Here is a 16,107-nt window from a genome sequence, read left to right as displayed (position 1 = left end):
GCTACACTGCCACATGTGAAGCTTTAGAAACCACAGGAATTCATATGGCAGCTGCAACAGGAGGGACAAGCAAACCAAATATCCTCAACATCACACAGCTACACACCTAACAGTGTATCATAAATGCAGAAAGGTTTTTTAGCTGCAAAATTACTTTTTACAAACTCTCAACTTAGAGAGATCAACCCCTCCTCCAAATTGAAATAATAAAAAAATGGTACCCTTAATGAAACCAAGAGACTGAATAAAGTGCCACGCGTTTTTTATTTTCCCAAATGTTTAATTTATGTGAATACAACATAACTTCATAATGAGCATATTTAAATAATATAAAAATTCTATTAAACTCATTAATACTATTTACTATTTTAACATAGTCAGAAAATTAGTATGAAGCAAGATTGTACAGTAAAGGTGTTTGTTATTGCTTTTGTCTTACCCTACAGTCACTGAAGGAAGTTTTGTCATGTGGATCAAATAAAATAGTAACAGTGAATGAAGTCTATCACAGCTCTCTCTATCCTACCATGACGCAAACCCACAATATGCTTTTATATGCTTTTATAATTGTAACAGTTTAACTGATCTTATCACACAGAGATACATGAGCCAATACCAATGTCTGACACTGCTCTATCACAAGGCTTCAGCTTCATCAAAACTCTTCATGGTCCTGGAGGGTTACAATCCAGTGGGTTTTAAGTTTTTCTTTAAGCCACAATGAAGAGAGAACATTTAACTGTTTCAATCAGGACTATGATTAGCTGATCGAATCAAACAGTTGAACTGGATATAAGGATGAACACCCGGGAGGTACTTAGGCTGCTCAGGAATAGAGCTGAGTAACTTCATTTATACCATTTCCATATTTCAACCAGGTGGACACTACACAGTGGTGGTGGTTGAGGTGAGCTGAACACCCCTCACAGTAAATCACTGACGATCTCTGCAAGGGATCAAAGGCGCATTATAATTCCAACTCAACTGAACCAGCTCCCAAATGTTTTCCTTTTTTATTAAAAGAAAAAATGAGAACAGCAGCATAAGCTTGCTAGATCAACATATGCAAGCAACGGCTCCCTGTGGTTTCAGTACAATTTGCAAGGGCCTATAAATTGAAATAAACTCAAGAGGATATGAGTAAGACAGAAAGCTTTGATGAAGGACTCGGACACAGACCTGGGTTCAAATCTCACTGCAAACCCAGAGTGACTGGCTGATTACACATACAAAAGGCACTTGGTCTTTTTTTAAAAAAAACAGTAAAACTACATAACAATCAGTTTTCCATTCATCCAGTTAGGTCATGGGCCGTGTTTGCGAGTACATCATGTTAGTAAAAATAAAAAAAGTTATTGTTCACAAAAATTTAATAATTAATGCAATGTGGTGACAGTCCCATTTTGAAAATGACAGTATTCAGAGACGTATCAAAAGTGCAATTCTTAAAAGGTTTCTGTTGTTCTCTCCTACCCCCCTGTTTGGAATTGATTTTGACTGGACTTGGCAACAGAGAATAAATGACAAACACGTGAATATGTACATACAGTAAGCGCGAGAGTGAACTGCATCAATCTAAGGACATGCATAGATACTGTCTGAGGAACCCCTTAAAGAAACAGAACATTTGGCGTTTGTTTAGCTTGAGTAGGTTTGCATAAGTTTTGAATACGTGACTGGAAAATGTCAATTTCAGTTTGTGTAAACCTATTAGTGTCTCTCATTTGAACTGGCTTTCCATCATCACTCTACTCCCCCATCTCATCTGTTGATTCGATGTTCTGGAACACACACCTCATGTACGACACTTGCCCGTTCTAATGGACACAGGCACAGGCATTCCCCACAACAGCCATTTGTGTGACCAGATTTTGAAAGTGTCTACAGTGGACCAGTGGAGGTAACAAGAGGTATGGACTGGTTGGCGCAGACAGTGAGGTTTCAGTGCACAGTCATGCAGACTAAAGTACTGGCAACTTTAATGAGAAACTATGTGACTGTCAGATTTGCATAGATGTACTGGGTACTGAAAACTTGACAAAGTACTTCTGTATCAATTATATGTTTCACCGTACCCTGACCACTGATTCAGAAGAGAAGACAATGATCAACATCCAAATGTAAGTACTGAAGTTCAGATTAGAAGGCACAGGTAATCTGAATGTCTGCAATATAGACACCTACAGAATTGCAAACATTAACATCCTTTTGTCTGAATTCACCACGGTTGTCTGTATGTGAATGACCATTCATAAAGTTTCAAATTAAAATTGTATTTTTCACAATACCCACTTTGAGAAGTCATAGCCTGTAAAGAATGCCAATATCTTAATCTGAGACTGTATATACACATAAGTATATGTACATATCGAGTTAGTCACCCTAGTTCTTGGTCCTGTTTGAAATCAAAGTTTCTCTGACTATTTGCGTCTCTGTAAATCTCAGGTGCAGATGTTGTTTTGGTCTCTATGGGGGCAGTTTTTGGCTCTGTCGGCTCACCCTTGCTCCAAACTCTCTCCTACTTGAACTGCAGAGTAGTTAGGGACAGTTGCCTGTCTAGTGAAGAAAGAAGCAGCCCTCTTTGGCTTCAGACGCTTGATCTCCTTACCTGGAAGGTTCAAAACAAATTTTAGAAGTTACATATTGCAACAGCAAGTGTCAGCAAGTTTTAAACATGTCTAACCTAGAACCATGTCCTTTTTTATTCCACACACACAAAAAACCCCCCAAATCTACACACACAACCCTACAGAGCCATTTCCTGTACCCAGACCTCTAATTACCTTTTTTTAAAGCCACCTGGTATTCTCTGAAAACCCAAGGAATGTATTTTGTTGGGCATACAAAGTTCTTGGCATCAGCCAAACATAGGCCATCTATTTTAAGACTGCATTCCAAATGGTTTTTTTGCCAACTGTTCCTAAGGGCAGCAGGGAGCAAGGGAACAATTTAACATTTCGGAACACCCCCCTGGTGTGCCTAATAGATAAATCCTGCATATATGTCTGGTTGTAATTTCAAATGCTGTATTTGTGTTTCAAAATTTCCTCTGGAACCCACAAACCTCTCAACTTCTCTCCTCAGTCTCTTACCGTCGTCCACGTAGCTGATGGTGTTCAGGGAGTGAACCCTGCTGCATACCACACTGCTCTGCCGCCGCAGTTTCCCGCGGCGACCGCCCCTCGCCCTGCCGCTGGCCCCGCCCTGCCCAGAGGGCTGCTGGGAAAGCGTGAGGTCACCGTCCGTCCCCGTCGCCGCCCCGTCAGCCACCGCTCCCAGCTCCACGCAGAACTCGATCAGACCGCTCATGAGCTCCGCCTAGTTCACGGGGAGGAACAACAGCAAGGTAACACAAATTAGGTGATAAAAGACATTAACGTGAGGTGTCAGTACCAGTGGCCATAACAGCACTGGTTAGGGTGGGGTTCACCCTTGCTACATGGTTTACCTGTCTGAAAGGCACTTTCTTTACAACCCGTTACCTGCTTGGAGTAGATCTTGAGTAACTTGTTGACGGGGGTGCCGGCCTCCTCTCCATCGAACTCCAGCCACAGGATGTGCGAGTCACCCTCCTCCTCGGGGTAGCTGTGGTCCCAGGACAACTCGCTGAAGCGCAGCCCCAGAAGAACATGCTGCAGGTTCGAGAGCACAACCCTGTGGTTGGTACCACTTCTGGGACCTCCTTGTCCTTATTTACTTGCACCCACGACACCACAGAAGCAGGGCTCCAGACTGCGACCATTTAGTTGCATTTTGCGACCATTTTTGGAGACAGTGCGACTAAATTTTATAACTAGGCGCACCAGTGCGACTTGAAAATATGCGCATATGCGACCATTTTTTGAGTGTGCGCGAGTTGAAATTTCACGTGGTTGTATCCATGCGAGTACATGATGATCATTAGGCTGTTTTGGTGCCCCTCCGGCACGGGTACTGCGTTAGCCATTGTGGTTGAAAGTACTACTTTTTCTTCTTCACTGGCCCAGTCGGTCTCTCCCTACCTGCACTCTCCCTGCCTGTACATGTGCACTGATGATGAAACAAGTGAACAATCCATTTAGCTGTTACCGTGTTCCAAAGATGAAGCGGTCTATAGCTGATTATTTTAACCCTTTCGCACGCAACTATGCAGCGTGTGTTACGTTACATGGTTCGTTGTGTTTTCATTAGCGTTAGTAAGCTTCTCACAACGAGGGAAACAATGTTCAGATTAAAATATTTTGCAAATATCAAGTCTCGAGTCACTGTCAATCTTTACATCAATGCAAAACTACGGTATGCAAATTAAGACAACTATTCATCAGCATGCAAGGTCACTGATTAATACCATGCTGTACCAAAAAAAAAAAAAGGGTGCGACCAAATCATGTGCTGGTGCGACCAACTGAGAAAGTTGGTAGCACCGGTGCTACCAGTGGAAAAGTTAGTCTGGAACCCTGAGAAGCCTCACCTTCTCTTTAGCATCGATGACGTACACCCCTTCCAGGCTGATTCCTACACTGACAGTCTTGCGCCCCCCTCTCTGGAGAATCCCCTGTGCGGGCTTGTCAATCTCTCCCGAGAAGAACGCACATCTGCACAGGCAAGACACACACGTGTCAGACACACAAGTGTCACATGACGCAGACCTACTCGTCTTACCTGATTTTCAGATCATCTTTGCACGAGTAACAGTCCTAACAACAACAGAGCCATTAATGCTTGACATTTCACATTTAACTGCCGATGTATTATCCAGTGCAGAGTAGCATAGCGGTTAAGGAGAAGGACTCGTAACCGAAACTCTGGCAGTTTGATTCCCCACTGGGGCTCTGCTGCTGTACCCTTGCGCAAGGTACTTAACCCACAATTGCCTCAGTAAATACCCAGCTATATAGATGGATAACATTGTAAAAAAAAGCTGTAACCGATGTAAACTGCCCCAGATAAAAGATTCTGCTAAAATGCCAATAATGAAATGTATTGTTCATTTTTTCCCCCCTGTCCAGTGCTTCTCTGTCCTCCCTATGGTCCTCACCCATAGTAAGGCAGCGAGTGACAGGTGTTGAGGTACTGGCGCAGGTAATGGGCGGGATCCTGAGCGTTGCTGTCCGCGGCACTAACGGAGCGGTACTCCTCCAGCAGGTTCTGCTCTAGCCCCGCCTGACGCCCACTCTTCCCCCTCAGAGCAGACAGCAAACCTCCTCCGCCTCCTGCAACGTGGGCCGGCAGAAAGGACGAAATCTTCTTCTCCCTGAGCGGGGGGAGGGCCAGGGGGGGAGATACAGAGGAACAGAGGTTTGACGCTGCAGGGCAGACTGCACGGTCCAGCAGGGACCGCCCCCCCCTAGGCCTGCGGTGCCTTGCAGTCTGGAAGATTTTCCAGCAATCTTTACATTCAATGACTCTTCTTAGAGCTCTTATGAGTGGGTCAATCAGTTCCATTATGACGGTAATTATTATAAACCAATTAAGTGATTAACTCAGCTGGAACAACACTGCCATTTCGGACAGCGGCTATTCAGGACAAGGATTGTACATCACTGACTTTGACACAGAGGAAGGTTACATAACACTTAAGGTGGATATATATATATATATATTATATATATATATATATATATATATATACTTTTGCAGTCATTTTAATATATTAAGTGCTTTACAGGAAACACCGTTCTGCAAACTTTACCTGATGGCAGCAGTTGCCTGCTGGGTGTCCAGGCCCACCCCCAGCTCCAGGGCACAGGAGAGCGCCCCCAGGCTCAGCCAGTGCTCCGGGTCGCAAGGGTACCGGCCCCCCAGAATGTTAATTTTCGCCTCATCATACAAAAGCCTCAACACTCCTTCATCTTCAATCTGCAAAAGCCAGATGAACAGCGAGAAAGATTTAAAAGAGGACAGGTTGGGGGAACAGCATGAAAGAAGAACAGAATGTATAATGATTAACATTGCTAAATACATTCACATATTTATATACAAAAGTTTGTTTTTTTTAAATCACTGTTGCCAGTGTGCTGTCAGAGTCATCCTAACATTGTGTGTACGCATTTACATGTAAGCCCATAGCATATGTATGGTAATTCCTATGAGCCTGGTCTGCTATCTAAGTATGTAGTATGAAAAAATAAGACTGAGCCAGCAGCCTGTGGTTGCTCCTCCCAAATACCATTGTACTGAAAAAACCATACATCTCTAGCACTTATAGAACAGCCTTTCAATTCTGTGGTTGAGCAGCTTTCAGGCTCTCCATCCCTTCTGACTGTCTGACTTCAGCAAGAAAAAAAGGGGCAATGTACTTCTATGACTATATGTGACTAGTGGGACTATTTGTTGTGATGTATCAGCATTTAGTTTGCCAGAAGCTGAATCAGAGCAATTAGATTCAGTGGTACCTGCAGCTCTTTGGCTTTGGGATAAAACACATTCCTTCTGTACATTAGGCAGGGCTCATCTAAGGGAGAGAAATACAAGAGAGAGGAAGATGTTTCATATATAGACTTCAAACTGAAAAGGCAGAGCATTACTTGATGATTCACCCACACACAGGCAAACAGAAGAACATAATCTCACTGGCAAAGACTATGTCTTAAAGCAGAGAGAGAGAGACGTTGATTGGAATGGAAGCAGTCTAAAATGGGGGGGGGGGGGGGGAAGACACATGGATGCACAGCTGTGCAAACACTGCAGACATGAAGACAGACACACGCACAGAAAGACAGGTGCAGACGCTGCCCGTCTCACCCTGGGAGATGTCCTCCTCTGAGGCCTCTGTGAATCGGTACAGCAGGTCCTGCCACTGACGGCACAGTTTGTATGGCTGGTGCTTCGGCTTCAGCTGTAGCTCTGACAGCAGGGCGGGAAAGGAGAGGAGAGGGGGGGGGGGGGAGTGGGGGAGGATTGGGATAAGCGATAGAAAGGGAATGGGGAAAAGGAAGGGAATGGGTGTGGGGAGTGGAATGAGAGAGGGAGTTGGGTGGGGAATTGGATAGGGGATAGAAAGAAATTGGTAGAGGGACGAGATTGGGTGATGGGGCAGGGCACAGATGGGGAATGATGAGGGGGAGTGAAAGCATGGTAGAGGTTTAAGACAAGATTACCATTGACTGAAGCGCTTGTGATGCCTACTGAAAAACAAGTATCTGGGTGGGACAGGGTATAACAATGACATAAAGCTATAATCTACTAATGTTTAAGTATATTTATAATTTGGAGGGATCAAATGCCCTAGCACCCTCTCAGAGTTGCCAGTCACGGCTTTGACTTCAGCCCAGACAGAAAGGTCAAATAATAAATTGTTTTGTCAATAACCTTCGTGACACATTTTAGTCTAATTCACTTGATTTGGATGGCATTTTGAATCTGAGACAAAAACATCACCATGGTTTACGTTACTGAGAACAAGCAAGGAGACACGGAGAGGACCTTGTACAGACAGAATACGTCCCTACAGAGAACAGTAACAGACAATGGAAAAAACACTACAGTCAAAACAACTAAAAGTGATAAAAAAGAGGCATCACAATGTGAGAAAATAAGAGAAGGGAACCACATGCAAAAAGCGTGAGGCCAGTCCGCGGTTTAAAGCGCCGTTACCGAGCAGAGGGGAGCACAGCCAGAAGGCGAAGGCGTCCTGGGCGGAGTCGGGGATGTGGAGGGCCTCCCGAACGCTCCGGCCGAGCTCCTGCACCGTCACGCAGCCCACCCCCTCCACACACAGGTGGACCGCACTGTCCCCCACCATGTATACCAGCACATCCTGAGCTGGGGGGGTGGATGCAAAGAGGCACGTGTTACTTTCTCAAAAGTCGACGCAGGAACACTGACACCTGTTCTGTACCAAAGACGTGAAAGGTTGCGTTACAGCAGCCACAAGGAATCAGCATTTCACATTTTTCACCTTTCTTTAAGTGACTGGATTTTAGTCCAACAACAACCTGTTATTTGGCTACTCTTGTGTCTTGTGTATTGTTTTTAACTGCTTTCACAAAATTGCTGTTACTAAGCAATTTTGCAACTGACCTTACACTGTAAAAGAACACCATACGTAAGCAGAACACAATACATAATAAAACACTCCATACAGAAGTCGACAATAATATGTATGTGTGTCTAAATATAAAAGGGAGAGGCAGTGAGCAGACAGCGGTGGTAAGGGAAGATTTCCGCTTGCTCCCTGTAGCTAAACCGCAATTCACATTCTTGCTCAGGGAAGAAAGGAAGAAAAAAATAAAGAGGAGGACTGACCACGGAGACCTGATGAAGACACGCTCCCTCTCTGCGAGTGCTCCGACGGGTCCGGGGGGAAGCCACAGTCCCCTCCTTCCATCTAGCTGACTAACACACAGCAACACATTACACGTCTGTAGCCCAGCTAACGTTACGTTAACAAAGTGTGAAAACCCATGGACAGTTATTATACCTATTAATCGGAAAATCAGAAAAATATATTTTAGTTTAACAGTTTAAGACGATTGATTGGCGAGATAAAGCTGCATGGAATTGCAACTTCAACAGCGACTCTACGTTACCTAACGTTAACCAACAACGTTTGATTGTTTTCCAATGTCCTTTGCCACGGTGGGTGAGGCTGGCTGTTTTCTGTAAAATGTCACAAACGTCAGTCGATTGGCTAGATAACCAGCTAACTTGCCAGCTAGCCAGTTAACGTATAACTACAATCTTCTACATTCACCGCACACAAAAAAGTAACTTAGCTGGCTAACAACGATGATGTACGTTACTCCTGTATTTCCTAGCTAGGAAGCAAACGTTAGCTATACAACCAGCTAATTCACAGACAGAATATTACATACCTGGTCCTTTTTTAAACACAAAATATGTTTTCGATACCACGAGAAAGCATGAACGTGTTTCGGTAAATGACGAAAATACCCTGTTATAGACTCCTTAACAACAGTAAAACAGTTTCAAACGGACATCAACCATACCAACTGAATACGAAACGGCGCCCACTGTAACCCGGAACCCGTTCGGTTGTTATTGCTGGGGGTACATCGTATGTGAATTGCTGCTAACACCAAACACCGCCCAACACGCCAATGAGCTGCCAGAGTTCAGTGTAAAACCTGTAGATATAGGGGATTTCCAAGGCTATGGCTAAAAGGTTAAAAATACGGAGTGAATGAATCAGGGATTTAACTGGAATACATTTTATAACAGACGATTCTCCTAATTAAAGGGGGGAAACTCAAGCGCTGTTGAAAGTTAAAAAAAAGAAGTAAATTGCAAAAGCTTTGGTAAAGCTTTGTGTCAGTGACAATTGCCAAAAATGTGGATCCCGTATCCACACCAGCGCACCCATCTTCCCACTCATCAAGTCATATCCCTTTTTTTAAAAAGTGAGGCATTTATGACTCACATTTGTGTTAATTAGTTGGGCAATTCTAAAGTACCCACCACTACCACGGCTAACTGGATGCACATAGGGGATTGATTGCTGTTTTAGGTTCAATAGTATTTTGTTTATTTTATGGTCCACCATTTAAGACAGCTAACAGTCATGTATTAACGACTAACGACTACAAAAATTGCACATTGGAAGATGCTCTGGATAAGGGCACCTGCTAAATGAAAAAATGTAGGCTAAATGTACAAAAATCATTTAGCTAGCCTAGCTGGCAAGCTACAGCAGGATACTCAAATTTTAATTTCTGAAACTATTCCACAAAATTAACTAACAGCAAATGCAGAAGGAACAAATAAGTTTCAAGCCTGCAATACTTAGAGGGAGCATTTTGTCCCTGAACTAATTACGTAATAACGTCATTTGTCAGCAACTTGGCTTAATGTGGTCTTGATTCAGAATCGTTTACGACATTAATTATTTCGCCTCTTTTAATTTGAATGAAGGTATATTGCGCATGACTAAAAACACTGTAAGTACCGACTGGTATTTTATCGAAGATTATATTGTTTTATATGCATCATACTGATTAAGTAATTGATACGTGTTTAAAATGTAATTAATGTAACTTAATATAACCTAAATGTAACTATTATGTCGTGCTACTCTTGATAGATAAGATAGTTCATTACGCGAGGGCATGGGGTACAATCTGTGAACGTAACTTTAAATGGGGAGTTTTTGATTTAACAGTAGAGGAGTTAAGACACACCTGGCAACTCTAACATGACACGCAGCAGTAGCAAGATAACAGATTGTGGATTTCACTGAATGAAGCCCCCTGTATTCTCAGCTCCAGGACAGCAACGTATAAATAAAAAATGATTCAGCCTTCATGGGAAAGTCACTCATTAGCTATCTGAAGTCAGTATCATACAACTTAGCTAGCAGGCCCATGGGTAGTATTTCAATTTAATGATATCAATTTTGTCAAAACGATGTGAAATATGTTAAAAAATAATCTCAATATAAAACTTTTCATTTTGGAAGGATGTTTTCTCCTTGCAGAAATTAAACACTCGCAGTGAAATCAGCACCAATAGCTGACCGCCAATGCATGATGTCATAGTATTTAAAACTATGTTACTATGATAAGTTTTAAATACAGAGCAACAACCTTTACAAACGTATTGGTATAACCAAAAATTAAATAAATAAATAAGTAAAGTTTGGATTGTCTGGGACTGCAATAATCCTTTCTATAGTCTACATATACTGCTGTTGTTTTATTAACATTATACCAATAGTTTTACATAAATGAAAGATTAATCTTTCATTTAATTTTTGTTTATGTGTAATATATCATTATTGCAAATGGGTATTTGCTGACTTGTGAAGAATATAGGATTTATACATATGAGTAACGTGTGAGTAGTTTTTGTTTATTTAAGATATAGTATTCAAGTATTCAAGTGCCTTGACTCAATCGGTACCTTACTACATATTTTTAAACATGTCAAATGTGATTTTAAAACGTATTTCCAATAGCTAATGTGTGGATGTGAGGAATTTTCATAGCCCATTATCGGTTAGCTATGAACTGTTAATGCTTGTCTTTAGGTAAGCAGCCTTAAGACTCCAAATAGAGGAACACATTCAGAAATGTTTCCTTGCGTTACAGACGAACTTGCACCTAAAACCACCTTTGCTAACAGCAACTAGGCACCTCGCCAGTTACACCTTATTACCACTGAGGGGCAACATGAGTTTTGGCAAATCACCGTGTGCTGAGCCTGAAAAACAAATCCGACATAGACAAGAAAAATATTTGTAAAGCTATATTTTATTTGTTACGGAATCCAACCTGCTGTACGTAACTGCCATGAGGTGAAGAAAACTTGGTTCGCTTCCTGTACCAGGTATTGTAACTGTAAAGCTCCGAATATCATGTAGCTAACCAACCAGATAATTTGGAAAGGCAAACTGCACTTTGTAAGCAAGCTACGTAGCTGTAGCCGATGACTCACTTTGGTTTTCTGAACATTCATACATAAATCGGGAAGGTCCATCGGAGGTCCTTTTGTTTTAGACCATAGATGACATGCTGAAGCAAATTGCATTTGTGTCGTCATCGCATTGACTGCAAGAAAATTCATAGTAGAAACCACTAAACTTGACCCAGCAAAGCGAAAATAGACGATGATCTATCGGGACTGTTCACATTCACATTCATGTTTTGCATGGCACTTCATCATAGCATTGCGTAACAAATCCTCAAAGTGTTTGAAGCTATTCGATGTACTACCGTGTCAGTAATATTTCTCTGATTTTTACATTGTCGAATAAGAGCAGAAATATACAAACCTCGACACTTCAACATCCTCGCTACTTTCCCAGAAATTTTTCCGAATACACTACATGTGGCAGAAAGGGATATGACTCCATCGTATTCATTCAATCTCACTATTTAGATACAGACTCTCAGGAATTTGTAACTTTGAACGCTTACCGGCGAAGATAGGGGTGATCATGTGAAGCGATTACGCGCGGTGCACGAGATTACAAAGTCGAGGACATGAACCCTGAGTTTCCATAAAAAAAACAACCCGGTCATTGCAACGCCGGCAAGCTGTGGTTCTGGCCATTGGCGTAAGAATATTTTCTGTTTTCCTCTTTGGGTAATCGTGAAGGGAAGTCTGAGCGAAATGACCCAAACAGGTGCTGGCGCAAGAAGAATGCACAGCAAACCGGATGCACTGTTTTGAGTTGTTATTGAGCTAAGCCGTACTATCCATCTGTTCAGGGGTCTCCTATTGAACTGGACCCTCTCCCCACAATGCCTCTTGTGGAGTTTGTTGCCGGATGGATTTCAGGTAAAGTTAGTCATGATCAGTTATATTGCACCTATGCACGTCAATTCATTTTGAATCAAGTAGTGTATGAAAATCTGTAAGGATGGTACAATGATCGAAGAACTTCTTGCAGGTGCAGCGGGACTGATAGTTGGACATCCAGTGGACACAGTGAAAGTAAGGATGCATGCATGCACACACACAGACACACACACACACACACACACACACCACATTCTCAATACAGTGGACTGCTACCTTCTGCCAGCAGACTGTGTTGTGTGCTCATAGGTGCGTCTGCAGACCACGTCCAGGTACAAGGGGATCTTTGACTGTGTGGCCAGGACTTATGCATACGAGGGGGTGAGTGTCAAGATGCCAGCTTTTGTTTGGGTTGGGGATTAAGCAGACATGATGAGGTGATTGTGAAAAAAGAACAGTGCCGGTGCTTTCCTATGCCAGTAGAGTTAGTCAGTTAGCTCGTTTTGATATCTTGACATATCATTGTTATCCTTTGCTAACAATCCATGGAAGAATGTTTTCTTTGAGCGTATGTGATTTTACATTTCTGAGTAAAAATATTACATACATAGACAAGAGATGCAATTTTGAGTAAAAGTGATGCTTCCTCTGCACACCCGTAATATCTAATTTGGAATGAATACATTCAGCCACTGGATTTCAGAAGGTATAGTCTGAGGACAGGGCTGGAGTTTTCCCATCCTTGATTTAAGTGTTTTGCTAAAATATTTCCCCACACAACAATGAAGAAATGTCAAGGCTGCCCTGAATACAAACCAAGAAAAGCTAATGTTACCATGATCTAACTGAAATCCTTTTTCCAAAATATATGCTTTTGCACATGCATCTTTGTCTCCTAAAACATTGTTAATCAGTAACTCTGATCCTCTCTATGTATACAATTGTCTCTATGTTTGTCTCACCAAATCAGATCCCTGGGTTTTTCAAGGGCATGGCATTCCCTGTCCTGAGCATTGCTGTTAGCAACTCCGTGGTCTTTGGTTCCTATAGCAACGCCTTGGATTATCTCACCCAATCACAGTACGCCGACCGCAGCAAAGACAAATCTGCTTCAGCAACAGCAGTCTTCACGGCTGGCTGCTTTTCAGGTGTAGCCCAGGTAATAGGGGAAACACAGTGGCATGAAATTATGACAGCATTAGCTATTATTACTATCCACAGCAGAGAGAGCATTCTGCACAGAGATTTCAAGTTTCTTGGATTGACAAAAATATAAAAGAACTTTCCATCATAAGTAAAAAATGATACCTGACTGATGATAACATTTGCTATAGAACATCAGGGTTGCTATCGGGGAATCCCTCCTGGCTTTCACTGCAGTGAAAAAACCTCCCAGAAAAATAGAGCAACAGGCAGTGACTTAAGATTAAAGATTAATGAAGCACTCAGTTTCATGATTAACTTAAGGGAAATATCTGTTTTTTGCTCTTACAGCACTAATTTGCCTCGGGGAATGATTCATATAATTTGTCTTAACTCGCGTACAAGAGTCACACGTCTCCCCTCTTGCATCATCTTCTTCCTCCAGGTGCTGGTCACTGCCCCCATTGACCTGGTAAAGGTGCGCTTACAGAACCAGACGAAGGGCAGGCGGGGGGTCGGCGGGGACAAGTACAGGGGTCCCGTGCACTGTGTGGCCATCATCCTGAGGGAGGAAGGGGCCAGAGGCCTGTTCCGGGGGATGTGGGCACTGGCTCTCAGGGATGTGCCCTGTTACGGACTTTACTTTCTGCCTTACGAGCTCATATGCAAAGCGCTGACGGAGAGCGGGAAACAACCAGGTAAGTGTGGCTTGAGAGAGGTGTGTGTGTGCATGCGTGCGTGCATGCGTGCATGTGTGTTTGTGTATGAGTGTGTACAGGATTGATTGTGGTTAGCAATCTGAAAAATAGGTCAGTTTTCTTTTACTGGATTTGATTGGTTAAGGAACTGCTTTTAATTGATTACATTCACTGACAAGGGATTTGCAGAAGCTTTACTTGAAATTAAATATGAAATATGCATATGTGTGTATAGTATATTGGTGGAAGCTTGAGAGATTAGTTTTTTTATGTGTGTAAGTTTGGTGAATTTGGTTTAGGTTATTGTTATTTTTTTCTGGTTAAGCTTATCTTAGCTGACACCCTTCAGCTTTCAGGTCTATGTTAAAACTGAAATATTGTTTTGTCTGAGTCCATAATCTCACAGTGCGTTAAAAAGCCCCATTTCACATTTCTCATAGTGATTTTAAAATGAAACATTTGGGAAAATACCCAGTGAAAGGGATATATGTGAGAGGTTGAGAGTGAATGCATGACAGGTAGGTATGAAGGTTGCGTGTGCTTATTTGTAGATGTATTTTGTACATCAGAATTGTATGTCAGTGCATAGATAGGAATTGGAAAGTTTTTTGTATGCTGGTATTTAATATAAAAGCCAAAGCCAGATGGTGTAGGGAGTGTGTGCAGCTGTTTTGATTGACAGCCCCGGAAGGTGGCTGTTGATGTGTGTGCTGTCGTCTTCAGGCGTGTTCGCGGTGCTAATGGCGGGCGGCATGGCTGGCGTGGTGACGTGGGCCTTCGCGACGCCCATGGACGTGGTGAAGGCCAGGCTGCAGATGTCCGGGGCGGGGGGGCCGGTGTACAGGGGGGTCCTGCACTGCATTGCTCTCAGCATGAGGCAGGAGGGCGTGCGGGTTTTCTTCAAGGGCCTGCTGCTGAACAGCCTCAGGGCCTTCCCCGTCAACGCCGTCACCTTCCTCTGCTACGAGAGCCTGATGAGGGCCATGACGTCATCGCCGGCAGATTGTTCCCAGGAGTGACGTCATCAAGCAGCACTGAGGCTAAGGGCTGGTTTATGCTTCTTGAGGTCAGCGCGACTATAACTGTCATATAAGCAAAATGAGACCACAATGGCTGTCCGCATAGAGGGTCGCGGATTTTGTAACAGTACAAAGGGCTACGCAGGTTACTTTGGGGGTATGGTTCATGCAGCCACATGCTGCCCTGTGAAAACACGGTAAGCATGAAGGGTCTTCATCTGGCGGAGGGTCATGCCATATCCATGTATCCGCGATAAAGGACCGGGCTGTGGCTGGGAGCGTTGCACTCAGCACTGACATCACTAAAAGCTCATCACTAAAAGCACTGACATCACTAAAAGCTCCAGGGTCAAAGCTAGACATTATCCAAAGCCGGTTGAGCTGTTAACTGTGACACCAACAGGAGTCATTTGAGAGAGATGGTGCCACCACGTTGTCTGGTTCATGAAATAGTCAACTGAGCAATTTTATTCCATTTACTATGAAATTACTTTTACAGGAATTATGCCTCAATATATGAAATCAACCATTCCACTCCTTATCACATATTGCATTAAATTACATTACATTCATTTAGCAGATACTTTTATCCAGAGTGACTTCCAGCACAAAAGAACAGAAGTCTATCCATTCAAACTAAATGAGCAACAGTGTCAGACCATATTATGTGGAGACATCAATAAACAAAACCACCATCGGCTTTGGCAAAATGAAAGTTGTGGTACAGCTGGACAATTGCTAAAGGAAAACTGTCTTTGACATTACTGGCAGCCTTAATAAACCTTACAGTGCCTTGCAGAGAAGAGTGTTTAAGCTAAATGCATAGCAGCGGTGCCGTAAGGGTCATTCCACTGCTGAGGGATCAGTGAACACTGACAATTTAGTGTCGTATCAAGCAGTCTCTGTTCAGGTTAGAAGGGAAACGCAGATAACAATAGTTTTAAAATAAGTGGGCACAAAACATGGAATCTGCTTGCTATATTATGATAAATGCATAAGTATGTGCTATATGAATATATTACATACATTATAAATTTATGTACTGTATGCTTAGTAACTTCAGCATC

At 42.8% G+C, this 16,107-nt stretch overlaps 2 protein-coding genes across 2 annotated transcripts; one reads left to right on the top strand and one right to left on the bottom strand.

Moving 5' to 3' along the window:
• Window positions 1-257: 257 nt before the first annotated feature.
• Window positions 258-8,962, bottom strand: frmd8 (FERM domain containing 8). The gene is made up of 12 exons (XM_036524610.1): window positions 8,796-8,962; window positions 8,511-8,580; window positions 8,227-8,316; window positions 7,576-7,743; window positions 6,724-6,825; window positions 6,375-6,433; window positions 5,672-5,838; window positions 5,018-5,233; window positions 4,451-4,574; window positions 3,483-3,632; window positions 3,093-3,318; window positions 258-2,608 (listed from the first exon to the last, which is right to left on the bottom strand). Exons 3-12 carry the CDS (start codon window positions 8,306-8,308, stop codon window positions 2,496-2,498), a joined length of 1,407 nt encoding a protein of 468 aa, XP_036380503.1. The 5' UTR covers window positions 8,309-8,316; window positions 8,511-8,580; window positions 8,796-8,962; the 3' UTR covers window positions 258-2,495.
• Window positions 8,963-11,116: 2,154 nt separating this feature from the next.
• LOC118774966 (solute carrier family 25 member 45) lies at window positions 11,117-15,641 on the top strand. The gene is made up of 7 exons (XM_036524609.1): window positions 11,117-11,265; window positions 12,150-12,219; window positions 12,332-12,375; window positions 12,490-12,561; window positions 13,151-13,339; window positions 13,769-14,021; window positions 14,745-15,641. The coding sequence occupies exons 2-7, from the start codon at window positions 12,183-12,185 to the stop codon at window positions 15,038-15,040; spliced, it is 891 nt and encodes a 296-aa protein (XP_036380502.1). The 5' UTR covers window positions 11,117-11,265; window positions 12,150-12,182; the 3' UTR covers window positions 15,041-15,641.
• Window positions 15,642-16,107: the final 466 nt, after the last annotated feature.

The sequence above is a fragment of the Megalops cyprinoides genome, chromosome 3, assembly GCF_013368585.1.
Source record: "Megalops cyprinoides isolate fMegCyp1 chromosome 3, fMegCyp1.pri, whole genome shotgun sequence".
NCBI classification, from domain to species: Eukaryota; Metazoa; Chordata; class Actinopteri; order Elopiformes; family Megalopidae; genus Megalops; species Megalops cyprinoides.
Note: the sequence above shows the minus strand (reverse complement) of the source record. Positions and strands in the feature narration are given on the sequence as shown.